This window comes from Crotalus tigris, unplaced genomic scaffold (assembly GCF_016545835.1).
Source record: "Crotalus tigris isolate CLP2741 ecotype Arizona unplaced genomic scaffold, ASM1654583v1 scf7180000018970.2248101, whole genome shotgun sequence".
NCBI lineage: Eukaryota > Metazoa > Chordata > Lepidosauria > Squamata > Viperidae > Crotalus > Crotalus tigris.
Genome location: NW_024097302.1, coordinates 1,237,540 through 1,251,183, shown reverse-complemented (window position 1 = coordinate 1,251,183; position 13,644 = coordinate 1,237,540). Strand labels below are relative to the sequence as shown.

General features: G+C 38.9%; 1 protein-coding gene across 7 annotated transcripts in view; it reads left to right on the top strand.

Annotated features, from left to right (window-relative positions):
* Positions 1-8,281: 8,281 nt before the first annotated feature.
* Positions 8,282-13,644, top strand: part of MED12L (mediator complex subunit 12L) — a 167,569-nt gene continuing 162,206 nt past the window's right edge. For 3 of the 7 annotated variants that reach the window (XM_039357964.1, XM_039357961.1, XM_039357960.1), the window contains exon 1: positions 8,283-8,702. In XM_039357964.1, the coding sequence (XP_039213898.1) occupies positions 8,604-8,702 (99 nt within the window). In that variant the 5' untranslated portion in view covers positions 8,283-8,603. Of the gene's footprint in view, positions 8,703-13,644 lie in introns of all 7 variants that reach the window. The other 4 variants (XM_039357966.1, XM_039357965.1, XM_039357962.1 and 1 more) reach the window with 2 other exon arrangements.

The following is a 13,644-nucleotide window of genomic DNA, read 5'->3' as shown; positions in this document are numbered from 1 at the left end:
AGTGTTTTTCCTTTTTTGTATGCCGTCCTATGACCTTCAGCAACGATTCCGTTGGTAGGGTAGTCAAGTGATCCCTCAAGAATGGGGTTAATCGATTGGCCACTTTAGACTAATAAGGGCACCCCCTTCTTCTGTTCCTGAGCACCAGGGGCATTCAGATTTAAAAGGAGGAGAGCTCTTCAGGCGTAAGTATCCATCAGGTATCTGAGTTGACCTCTTGTTTGAAACCAGGGTCACCCTAAATAGCAGCTGACAAGCAATGGTGGTGAGGAGGGGGATGCACAATGAAGTGAGAGAATGGGAGTGTTGGTCAGAGCTGTGGGTTAGACTGGGAACTTGAAAAGCCCATCTTATTTGATCTTGTAACCAAATCTGGTTCTTTAATTAAGAAAACAACATGAAAGTATGCATGAAGTCACTAGGAATGAAGCATAATTTGTTTCCTCAATACAAAAAGCAAGTGTCATAATCTACTGACATTTGACATTTCCATGAAGTGAGAAACATTGTTTCTTTCCCATGAAATAAACTGACCATTTCCCCATTTAACCAAACATTTAACCAACATGCTTAGTTGATTTCACAATATAAAATGGCATTTCCTTCTGTCATAAGAAATTCCACCTAAAGCTTATGACACATGTAATTCTGTGTATGTGTGGAAAGAAATGAATACAGTCCCATAATGGTATTTTATTAGTTTTGAAGCCCAGATTTAGTAATAAAAATTGGCTCTGGAGAATTAAGTCTTTGTGTTAAAACCTTAGAATTGTTTGGATTAAGAAAATTGACTATCTGCATGCACACAAGTGTGTGGAAATGGTAGAAGTAAAAAAGAGTAATAAAATAAAAACTGATGATAATGGGATTTTTTAATTGCCCTAAAATGGAGATGTTCTATTGAAATATAAAATGCTATAATCCCCACTGGAGAATTAGTCAACCCAGCATTCAAGTGACTGAAACTCTGTATAGGCACAGTAGGCAACCCATTCAGAGATTGAATGTACTAATTAAAAAGCTAAATGAATATTTATGTAATCTGTCAGGTGAGAAGATTTCATAGAGCTCTAAATTCAAAAGCTATACTTCATCAACAGTAATTGCTTTCCTAAATCAAGTTTTTAGCTGTATTTCAATATAATCTTATAATATATTTTATCTATTGTTCCAAATTAAGCTCCATCATCAAGAACAGGCATTATTTTTATATAATGAATTTTATTATTAATATATTATTGCCTTTCATTATGAAAGAATATAATTATTTTTTTTAAAAAGAGATGTAAATCTATAATGCAGCCATAGAAGAATCTATAGAAGAAAGGAGATTATAACTGATTTGCTTATATCTAGTCATATTATTAACATAAAATATAAACTGATGTGAGCTTTTTCTGTGACCATTTGCATACATGGTTTTTTAGATTAAGTACAGTTTTGGTCACTACCAGTAAAATATTCCCATTCCTTCCTGAATTTCTGTTTGTAAAATATAAAGATTTTAAAAGCATATTCTTTTGTGCTACAAAGATTATGATAATCTTTAAAAGATGTACAAAGATTAAGGACCATATGCAATCTACCACCAGTAGAATTTCTAAGAATTGGTGGAATTGCAAAACTGATCTTTTCCCTGTTTTTTTTTAAATTTTGAAAAGTTTTTAAAGAGAAAAATCCACAGCACAAACTTTACAGAGGCTTAAATTTCTATTTAATCTCTTGGCTCCTAGCATGCTTGAGTGGCCTTCAAGTTCGCAGAAGAGGTACAAACTAGATATAGTTGAAGGTAAAGCATTAAAATGCTAATACAATATCAGAAGAAAATTCTGGTCTGGTTCCAAGCCAGGTTATGAAAGAAATGCATTGGACAAGGATGGTAGTTTATTCTACAGTACGGGTGTCAAACTCAATTGTGTCACATGACATATTGTGATGTATCGTGATGTTTTTTGCCTTTAAGGAATGGGCCTGGCACGTGACGCATCCGGCCTATGAGCTGTCCGTTTGACACCTCTGTAACACAGCATAGATTACAGCAATTGAGGTAACTATCAAATGGGAGGTCCGAGAGTGGTGATATTTATAGTAAAGTTTGTGAGGTGTGGGATCAAGGTGTTTGTTCTGGTGGACATGCCATTTTCTCATCTTACTGGGTATCTTGATGCTTGATTTCTTGAGTCTATCTGGAATGTGAATTACGGGTACCACCTTGTGTAATTTCAAGACTTCTGTATCCTAAAGAGATTTATTTTTAATTATAATTAAATGGCTGGTGTTTGCTTTTCCCAAGGCAACATGCTTTTATCAGTTTCAGTCCCAGTGTCAGTTATGGGCTGAGAAGAACTGAAGTGGTCTTTTGCAAGATTGTACATTCACAGAAAGTTGCTGCTTTCTGTGTTACTTTAAAATAGCTATAAAAATGGATGCTGGCACAGAAAACTAATTTCAAAATGGTGCCCTTGTAATGTGTATTCAAATTAATCTGTGGATGGTCAGGAAGAAGCTGTGAGAGGGTTAGTGTTAGTAATCTGCCTCACTGGGTGGTGGTCCACTAGGACATCTAGTTCTCTCTCGCAGTCACTGCTGTTGACTTAGTTACTGCCTATTCTATACCTGTGCATTTCGTTTTCCTGCATAGGTGCGGGACCTTACTTTTCATACCAAGCAACATAGCAGAAGTTGTAAAGAAAAAGATGAAAACAAATCACATATTTAGTAGATGCTGCAAAATTGCTCAGCCTGGTGATAAATGATATTACGACAGAGTAGTCACTTTATTCCATTGGCATCTATGGAAAACTATAATTTCTGAGATTCTTAAATGTAGTATGATGACAAAATTAAGAAAATAGTTGAGATGAGGATGTTAAGTTTTGGGACTTTTGCATACAAGCTGATTGCCATCTAGAATAAAAGACACCAGATATAACAGAGTAATTTTTGTAGATGTGGCAATATACCTGGACAGCAGGATCAAGGAAATAATTCAAATAAAATAAAATATAGAAATATAATGATCAAAATAGGTAAATTATTGCTTTATTTATTGGTGTATTAAGTGGAATACAAGCAAATTAAATATATTTTTACTTGTATTAAATATTTCACCTGTATTAACTGTATATATGCTTCCCTACTTTTGTTCATTATAATTACGTTATATGGATCACTTCTAGCTTCCTGACTGGCATCTGAATTTACAAAAATATAAGTCAAAGATTTGAGTGATTATTTTTAATTTTTGTACTGTTACTCCTTGATTCTGAAATAATTATAGTAATACACTCTTAATATTCTCAAGCAACAAAGTCTGCCTATCTCAGGTCCTTGGACTGAACAGATGGATGAAAATGCCAAATCCGGTTTAAATATCTGGTTGATTGTGTGACTAAGCATAATAAGAAAAGGCAAACAACAATTCAGACATGGGATTTGATATATTTTGTGGCAGCAGTGTTTGGTGTGGCCAGCAATATGATCATTTTATCTCATTCTTTTTTTGAGTAACTGACAAGCATAAATTGAGAGGGAATTTTTTTGCAGCCTATGTTTCTGGTGTAAAATTATTTCAGGCATTGTTAGGCTTCTTATATGGACCAAAGCTGGTAATAGAGGTTTCACAGGCAGAGATTCAAGGACATAGTTCCTGATCATCTAGTTTTATTACAGACCCTAGAAATGTTGTTGATGGAGAACCAACACTGTAAAATGCAAACCATATATAAACCAAAAACAAAGTTTAAATCACACTTTTATTTTCTGGATCTGTGACCCTCAAGCTGTTGGCACCTATGCGTTGGAATAGTAATAATGAAGTCTAGTCTCAGGATCATTGATTCTGACTACCTGATGGAGTCCTTGCAACAGGAATGTTGGCATTTTATGACCCAGAACTACAGTTTTCCTCAATGGGATTTTTGGATTATTAATGTTTAAATTCTATGAGGACTACATAGTTATTCAGTTCAAATGTCTATATAACAATTGGCTGAGAGGGATCACCTGAAAGCAGGAACTGACATGCAAGAAGCTAAGCACAGATTGGGAGTATATTTCTGCCTAATCAATAAGTAGACATTTTCTGATTTGGATCATAATAAGATTGTATCAGGGATTTTTCAAAATAACAATATTTGTGATTGATAGCATCCTATTAATTAGCTCAATTTACAGGTTATATGTAGACCAGCCTTCTCATGATTAAAGCCTTTCAGCTACATTGGATTTCAATTTTCTTAAATATTAGCCAGATAATAACCCTGATCCAAGAAGAACATGGTTGGTTGTTCAGATGTGGATCACTTATTTAGACCTATACCTGTGTAGGTAGAAAGAGTATAAGGAGAGAAAAGGAGATCTCATTTATGGTCTATATATCTATGGTAGGTGCATCTGTAAAAGCCATAGACATCTCGCAGAATTATGAGATTGTAGTGTGCGTAATCAACCTAAGATATGCAGATGATACCACTCTAATGGCAGAAAGTGAAGAGGAACTAAAGAGCCTCTTGATGCGGGTGAAGAAGGAGAGTGCAAAAGTTGGCTTAAAACTCAACATTAAGAAAACCAAAATCATGGCATCCAGCCCTCTCAATTCCTGGCAAATAGATGGGGAAGAAATGAGGTAGTGACAGATTTTATTTTTCTGGGCTCAAAGATCACCTCAGATGGGGACTGCAGCCAAGAAATTAAAAGACGCTTGCTCCTGGGGAGGAAAGCTATGGCAAATATAAACAGCATTCTAAAAAGCAGAGACATCACCCTGCCAACAAAAGTGCGTATAGTCCAGGCCATGGTTTTCCCAGTTGCAATGTACGGCTGTGAAAGTTGGACCATAAGAAAGGCTGAGCGCCAAAGAATTGAGGCCTTTGAACTATGGTGCTGGAGAAGACTCCTGTGAGGCCCTTGGACTGCAAGGCGTTCAAACCGGTCAGTCCTAGAAGAGATCAACCCCGACTGCTCTTTAGAAGGCCAGATCCTGAAGTTGAAACTCAAATACTTTGGCCGCCTAATGAGAAGGAAGGACTCACTGGAGAAGGGCCTAATGCTGGGAAAGATTGAGGGCAATAGAAGAAGGGGACGACAGAGAATGAGATGGCTGGATGGAGTCACTGAAGCAGTAGGTGAGAACTTAAATGGACTCCAGAAGATGGTAGAGGACAGGAAGACCTGGAGGAACGTTGTCCATGGGGTCGCGATGGGTCGGACACGACTTCGCAATTAACAACAGTGTGCATAATGAGACAAATTATGCAATGTGTCAGTTGCACATACAACTGAAGCAAATTACAAAACTTACATAACTGATGCATGCAGTATCACATGTTGCTCTTTGTAACCTTCATGGTATAAACTATGTGTAGGTCACTTTGCTCATTTACATTGTAAATTTGTGAGCAAGTAGGGAGAGATTTTTTTTTTAAATTGTGCTATCCAGCAAATAAGGAATATGAATCCAAAAAAAGAACAATGACCAGCTCTTTGGATGACTGACTTTATTGTTGAACCTCTCTTCCTTTTCATTTAATTATGTGCTATCAAATAATTGTCTACTCTTAGCAATCACAGATAGATTTTCTCTGTGACAATATGACACTAACCTGATCTTTTAAGTCTTTTGATGGAGCACCTGCTGCCATTATAACTGAATCCATCTTCCTTGTTGCTGGTCATCCTCTTCTCTTTCCTTCCATTTTTCTCAGCATTAGAGTATGCTAGATCTTTGCATAATGTGTAGGATAATTTAAGCCTTGTCATTTGTGCCTTGAGTGAGAACTCTAGATTGATTTGTTTGATGATCATTCTTTGAGGGGCCCTTGGTGCTCTCTGAACTTGGTTATTTTCTTTCAGAAGGTTCATTATTCAAACTAGGTAACATCATCATATCATTTCTTGGCTGTCCATGGCTTTCTGAGGAATCTTCTCCAGCATCAAAGTTCAAAAGTGTCAATATTCTTATCTGCTGCTTCTGAGTCCAACTTTCATCTTCTATGTCACAGGGAGTACCATGCATGATCATGATCTTTGTATAGATGATTCCTAACATTTGAATATCTTTTCCAAGCCTTTTACGTCTATCAAGTGTTAGTCTGAGGCATATTTCTTACTGCTTCTTCCTTTTTCTGCTGATTCTTGGTCATAAAGGTACCCACCATTTCAGTCTCTTCTGTCTGTTCTTAGCCTGTTTATTTCATGTCCTGTAGTTTAAAATAGCAGAGAAGATACTTTTTCAAATATCTTCTCTTGTCACGGCTTAACCATGCTGAGTTTTCGTTGATCATTTGATCACATTCATTGTCCTTCTCTGAACTTGCTCTAATTTGTCTGAATTTCTTCCCAAAACATATCAGCCAGAAACAGAAACAATATATCCAAAAGTGTATCCCACTGATGAAGATTTGGGTTCTATCGCCCTATGGTGCAATGGAAAGAATAATAATAGAAAAGTAGAATGGATGAATGTGGGGGGGGAACCCCTTTTTAGTTGTAAGAGAGAATTACTGAAAAGATTGGGGTGGAGGACTTTCCATCTTTTGTTGCACTTGTTCTAAAAACAGTTACTTCTTCAACTATCTTTATGGCCAGGAAGCAGTAGTCTTTTACCCATGGCCCAGCTGATGATTTATCATTTAGGCTACAGGAAAATACATAAGTTTTCTGGGTTTTCTATTGTGGGCATTATAGATAGGGGCTGAACAGCTTCTAAATTTGGGGGGGGGGTAGGCCAATAACCTACTTGCCTTCAAGCAAACTCTAAAAACTTGGTCCTTTCCTCAGGCTTTGAGACCTGGGATATTTGAAGGGACTGTTTGTTTGTTTCCCTGGAGTGACTGTTTTTCTTTTTATATGGTGTTGCTTTCCTTTTGGTTTCTCTTAATCATGAACCTGCCCAGAGTTGTTTTAAAATTGGGCAACCTAAAATAGATGATTAAATGAGCACACAAATACACATTTGGCATCTGCTCTCACATAGTGGATACCTTGTGAAAGGTCTTTCCAATACTTAACTACCCTTTTACCAAAACACACACTGGTGAGATTCTTTCTCCTTAAATTCTCAGGAATGTCATCTCATTTTTCCTTTGTCTTTTTTTTTTTGGGGGGGGGAGTTCAGGCTTTATTTTTATTTTCTAAGAACATTTGAGACTATAGGTGATATCCAGAGCTATTCAAACTTAACTAGGCACTTTTACCATAAATTAAACAAATGTAAGGATAATAAACTAAATTTAGTGACATTTTGGAGATTCAGAGAGTGCAAAGCCCTAAATATGCCTTCTGCAAATTGGTGCTTTTGGGTATGGCTAGGCATTACAAACAAAGGGGCACAAAGATGGAGATCACCCTTATGCCGCTTCCTTTCTCAGTTCTGGCTGATCTATGCCTGTTCTCTGGGAAGTCAGTGTGAACAATGATGAAAGCTTTGCAAGCTTGATGGTGCCATGGAGGATGCTACATTTCTTGTGCTGCTGTTAAGAGCCACTAGCCAAGGCAGTTGCAATCTGTTGGAGTGGCTGGTTAGGTTGTCAAGAGAACAAATCTTTTATTTAGGATCTCCTGTGTCCTGGGCATTGATTAACTATTTGATTGCATCATATATTTTTGTTGCACTGATGTAGCAGATACAGATTACACAGTTAGATCTCACTGGAACTTCTGTAAGTAAATATTCAGAACTGATGAACATAGTTTACGTAATATTCCTTAAATACTTTGTAGCACCTTTTGTATTTCCATTAAGTAGTTTCTCTTCACAATCTTCCAGCGTAGAAAAAAAAGCAATGCTAATTTGTCATGCAAGTACAAAAGCAACACATGCTAACACATTCCACCAGTCAATGCATTTAATTAAGGAACCGATAGGGTTGACATATCCTGCTTAAGCCAAGTCATAGTCAAGATCAGATAGATTGATTTTACTCTCTCATGCCAGTTTATAGGAGAAGTGGGATTTCACTTAGTCCACACTAGCAATACTGGGCATGAAACTGGGTTTCATAACCTACTTTAGATCTGAGGTACCTGATCTTGTGTGGAGGACATTTGAACTTGTGACTTTGAAACCTCATGCGCTACTGGGGCAAAGGCAGTGAGTGGTGTCTGCTGTCATGGGAACTACATCCATGTTATTGTTTTTTTAAAAAAGCCTTTAAAATTCTCTCTGTGAAATTTGGCCTAGGGCAAGAGAAGGAACAAATCCTGCAATTATTGGGAAGGAAGGACTCGTCTCTTCTGGGAGGGGCGGGTGCAAGGGTCTTTTCTCCCTGGCCTCTCTATCCATTTTCACCCCGGCGCTTGGTGCTTTTTGTCACCCAACGCCAACCTCGACGTCGCTCAGCTCTCCAGTGATGTTTGTCTGCGCGTGTGGGGGTGTGACATTTGCCTCTGTGGGCGGATTGGGTTGCAATCCTGCCGCATCCTAAGCCGCCCTTTGGTCTCCCCGCGTACGTATCTATGTATGTCTCCCACAGACCCGGGGGGGGGGGAGTCTGTCTGCCAGCCAAGTGCTGCTCCCTGGTGCTCAGAGGCTGCTCCATCTCCAACTCCTCTCTCTCTCTCTCTTTCTCTCTCATTCATTTCGCCGGCTAACATGAGAGATCATGGCCGCCTTCGGGCTCCTGAGCTATGAGCAGAGACCTCTCAAACGGTCCCGTTTGGGGCCGCCCGACGTCTATCCTCAAGACCCCAAGCAGAAGGAGGTAAGCTCGGGGCTTCGCTCGTGCCCGTCGCACACACCTGGTCCGGGGAAGAAGTTTGCCTGGCGACCACCTGAGAGGGGGAAGGGAAAGCAGGCTAGGTGGGTTGAAGGAGAAGGAGGGGGAGGAGGAGGCGCCTGCCAGCTTCAGAGCGGAGTTCCTTGCAAGGCTGTTGCGGACCCTGAGAGATTTCGTAGCGTCGAGTTATGGGGGGAGGGAGTGATATGCTTGCGCGCCGGGCCCTGACGCACTCCAGGGCTGTGTATTAGATACCCGCCCCCTCCTCTTCGTCTCTTCTCGGTGCACTTCCTCCCCCCCCCAAACTTTTGAAAGACATCAGCCAGAAAAGAAAAGGGCGCTTCCCCTCCTCCGCAACCCTGACTTGCATTTTACGCACCTAAACAAGCCCCGGGCTAGTCTTGAATCCCGGGTGACTGAGGCCACCCCTCCCCCTAGCAGGTGGAAACAGCTTTCCTTCCCTTCCCTCGGTTCCCTAGCTTTTCTTAAACGGGGCTTTTCTGGCAGACGTTGCCTATGGACTAGTGACTTGACATTTGATCACATGGAGCTTTCTTCTCTTAGTCACTAGTCACCCCAAATCAGATGACTTTCAAAACACTGGTACTTTGCATGTATTGTTCCAGCTAGTGGCACTGGGTTGCAACCATGATGTTATGGCCCTGTGTAATTAACATAATTGCTGGAGGGGAGAAGGAAGGTTGTTATAATGTTCAGTACAATTTATCAAGGGATTCCTTAACTCACCTGCTACTGAATTGCCATTAATTTCTGTCTCTGTAGGTTAAAGTTGCAAGTTACTAAGAAACTGATAAATTAAGGGCTTCTTTAACTGTATTACAACCTTTATGTTGGAGGCCTTAGTTGTCTGGCTGTAATATTGGCAGACTGTTTCTTGCTTCATTATGACCATTCCCATAAAAAGACTGTGTTTGGCCCACAGGCAGAACTATAGTTAACTATAGTTAACAGTCAATGCTGTCAGTATTCATGCATGCTAAGCCAAAAGAAGCAAGCAACAATTATGTCTTATCCCGATGGTCTGGTTCAGTCAACATGCTCCAACATGTTTTGGCTGGTTACTTAATCATAGTTTACACTTCATCATATTGCGTGAATCCAAGTAAAATCTGTTTTAATACTTTTTAGAAATGGATGTTATACTAGAACTTTGTGCTATTAGAACAACTCTTGTGTAGTTTGAAACTCTCATAATTCCTATAGGAAATAGTTGTAACAATAAATGTATACAGGGGCACTATAAAGAAGTACTTTTGGTGCCTTCATTTCAGTGTTGACCGCCTGGAAAGGCCTCTGCAATTTCCTTGGCGGTGTTTTTCATTGCCTCCTTCCTAGGACTATGCTGGAAATAAGCAAAGTACTGGGTCTAGAGGAGGAGTCTCCAATCTTTGCAACTTTACAACTTGTGGACTTCAATTCCCAGAATTCCTGAGCCACCATGGTCTAGAGAGGTTAATCCAAAAGGAAAATGAAAAGTGTGCAGAACTCTAGTCAGCAGTTGATTTAAGAATGGGATATATAATATATTTACCTTTACAGTGAGGTTTATATTATGGTAAATTGCATCTACTTTTTTATTTTAAAATATTTAAATTACAATAGTAATTTAAACTAAATTCAGAGAGAGGAACACAAATAGAAAAAAAGAATAAAAAGAGCAAAGAAAGAAAAAGAAAAGTAAGATAAAGAAGAAAAATTTAGCATTTGCTAAGATAGGCTGGAAAGTACTGTGAGCTGTGGAGAAATCTTGATTCTATTTTATAGTTCAAGTTTTCCAAAACATTTTACAATTATAATACTGAAGAACTTTCTTCATTTCTCCAGACTTTCTGTTATTAAAAATACCCACATGGAATGTGAAAAAATAACTTTATTTTTTATTTTATTTATTCAGATTTTTAATAATGTTTGTCTCATATTATGTAGGAAAAATCAACTGTTCCAACACCTATCAATTTATAGAACAATTTTGTGTACTATGTAATATGTCACCTTATTAGTATATTGTTTACTACCATTTTAAAAACTTAAACTAGGAATTGTTGTCTGAGTATATCTTAGGAAATTAATATTTGTACTGCTGGGGTCTGCATTGTAATGAATCTCACTCCTATCCTTTAATTTGATGTACATATGTATGTACCATATTTTCATGCCATTTATCTTCTTAAAATAGATTTCAGAGTGACTTAAAGAAATACAACTTACAATCTTTGGTATGGAAATATGTTTCATGTTTTGATTATGCCTGAAATAATAATACTTGACCTAGCATCTCTCTTTGTAGAGATTTCAAGTCAGCTGTGGTTTTATCGGCTTGAATTCCCTTGATTCCTATTTAATACACTCTCTGTATTGATGATGTAAATATAAACTCCCAGAATTCCAAATTAATCTGATGTAATACATTAGACTTGAGTTTGCAAACAATTTTAAGATATAATGTGGTTTGTTTGGTTTGGCTTAGATTATCAAGTAAATTTAGCCATTGTGGTTATTAACCATGGACTCTAGCTTAATGTGATGCTTAAGCCTAACCAATAGTTGTATCTTCAGCAAAGTATTATTAAGTTAAGTATCTCATAACTGTCTAGATGCATGCATTACACAATTCAGAACTGAACAAAGCACATTATAGCTTAATAGATTGCCTGGATTCAGCCAATATATGCAAAATTTAATAATCAAAATATCTAAAACACTGGAAGTTTTTAAGAAGAGACTGGACAGCCACTTGTCTGAAATGGTATAGGGTTTCCTGCCTGAGCAGGAGGATGGACTAGATGATCTCCAAGTTCCCTTCCAACATTATTGTTATTGTTGTTATTATCATCATCATCATCATCATCATCATCATGGCTTTTGTGCCTTAAGCATACACTGTATATACAACATATCCTATGACCCTTTCTAATATGCTGAACTGGTGTGTTAATTTATTGTAGTGATTTCCTAGAACAAGAAAAGTTTTGTATGTATTTTTTTGGTCTGTTTTTCAGCCTATTGGATTCCCAAAAGTTGATGCATAGCAATAAATAAATTTACATATATAGTTGTGCAATATTATAAATTAAAGTATTAACATTTAATATAGTTTGTGTAGGACTACCGGTAGTTATTCATGCAGTATATATACATTTGACTGACCTTGCCACTTTCTCTTTTTCTTTCTTTTTGCATAAAACATACCATTAAAATAATACTGAAATAAACTGCAATTGTAAAAGCTTCCCCGAAGAATCTTTTAGTCATAATGTAAAAGGGGTCCAACTCTTGAAATTGCTGTATTAGTTGAAATTGATTCTAGTTTTTTGAAAAAGTTGTATGTGCTTAATATGATCCTTACTTACTAGGGTGGTCCTAAAGTTTGAACTTGGACCTAAGAGGAACAATTTGGACAAAACTTTACTTATCAAAGATAAGGCAGTTGGAACCATTTTGATTCAAAAACTTCTACAAAACCCTAGGACAATTTCACCAGGTCAACTTCACCAACAAAGTTTTGTTCAAAAAAGAAAACACATTGCTACCTAAATTGCAATCTTGCTTGGAAGATATTGGAGAAGGTGTCACATGAAGTAGTAATAGGAGAGCTGTCATAGTGAGAGAGGAATGTCATCCTTATAAAGATTACCAACCTGCTTTATCTCTCTAGAGATGTGGAATGAATAGATCAGTGTTTCTCAACCTTGGCCATTTTAAGATGTGTGGACTTCAACTCCCAAAATTCCCCAGCCAGCATGGCTGGCTAGGGAGTTCTGGGAGTTGAAGTCCACATATCTTAAAATGGCCAAGGTTGAGAAACACTGGAATAGATCTTTATGAACATTTGATGATTTGTAGCCTTGGGCTAAATAGGCATGTGAGAACAGACTTCTAGATAAATTCTAGCCTGTTGACTGCCTAGGAGGGAGGGGGCTGTTTTTGCACTATTGTATTTGACCCTCCAAGTGAATATGGTAGTCTTTGCACAGTTCTGTAATTACGTATAACTAAGATTGATGAAACCATTTTAGACCTTATTGTACACCTTTTAGTATTTTATCTGAAAGTTCCTGTGAATATTTATGAATATGATGGGGAAGTTTTGGGGCTTGAACCACACAGAAAAAGTCAGATGGGTGCATCCTACCCTTTGTGAGGAATGAAGAAATGCACCATCACCTGGAAGTGGCCAGCAAATGGCCCTCGCCTACTTCACATATCCGGCTTGATAGGCTCTGGGGGAGGGGTTTCAGCAGGCAGCGGGGCGCTCTTCTCACAGCCCGGCGGTGCGAAGCTCGCCAACTTTGTACCTTGCTGTCTGCTGAAACTGGGTAGGATGGGGGCTAGAAGCATTGCACTTCTCATCAGATTCGCGCCACCCAGCTCAGCTCTTGGCACTGTGAGGAGAGTGCCCCGCTGCCTGCTGAAACCAGGCATGCTGGGAGCTGGGCGGCCTTGAGTTTCTTTTTGGATTTGCGCCCCCTCGGCTCAGCCTCTCGGCGCTGTGAGGAGTGCACCCCGCTGCCTGCCAAAACCCCTCCCCCAGAGCCTATCAAGCCGGATATGTGAAGTAGCGAGGGCCATTTGCTGGCCACTTCCAGGTGATGGTGCATTTCTTCATTCCTCACAAAGGGCAACACCTCCCCAGCATGCACCCAGGGGGTGGGGCTGACGCGGCAGGGACTGGTTCCTCACTGTTTCCAGACAGCCTTATGGAGCTAAGATTGAATGCGTTTCAGCATAGATGGCTACCACAAAATTGTACATTGGCTCCCTCCCGGCCGACTTGGGCCAGGGCCAAGGCAGTGGGGGCCGTTCCCTCATTGTTTCCACGATGGCTTTGTGGGCCACATGAAACCACTTTGCAGGCCGCATCCGGCCCCCGGGCCTTATGTTTGACATGTCTGGTTTAGAGTATTCT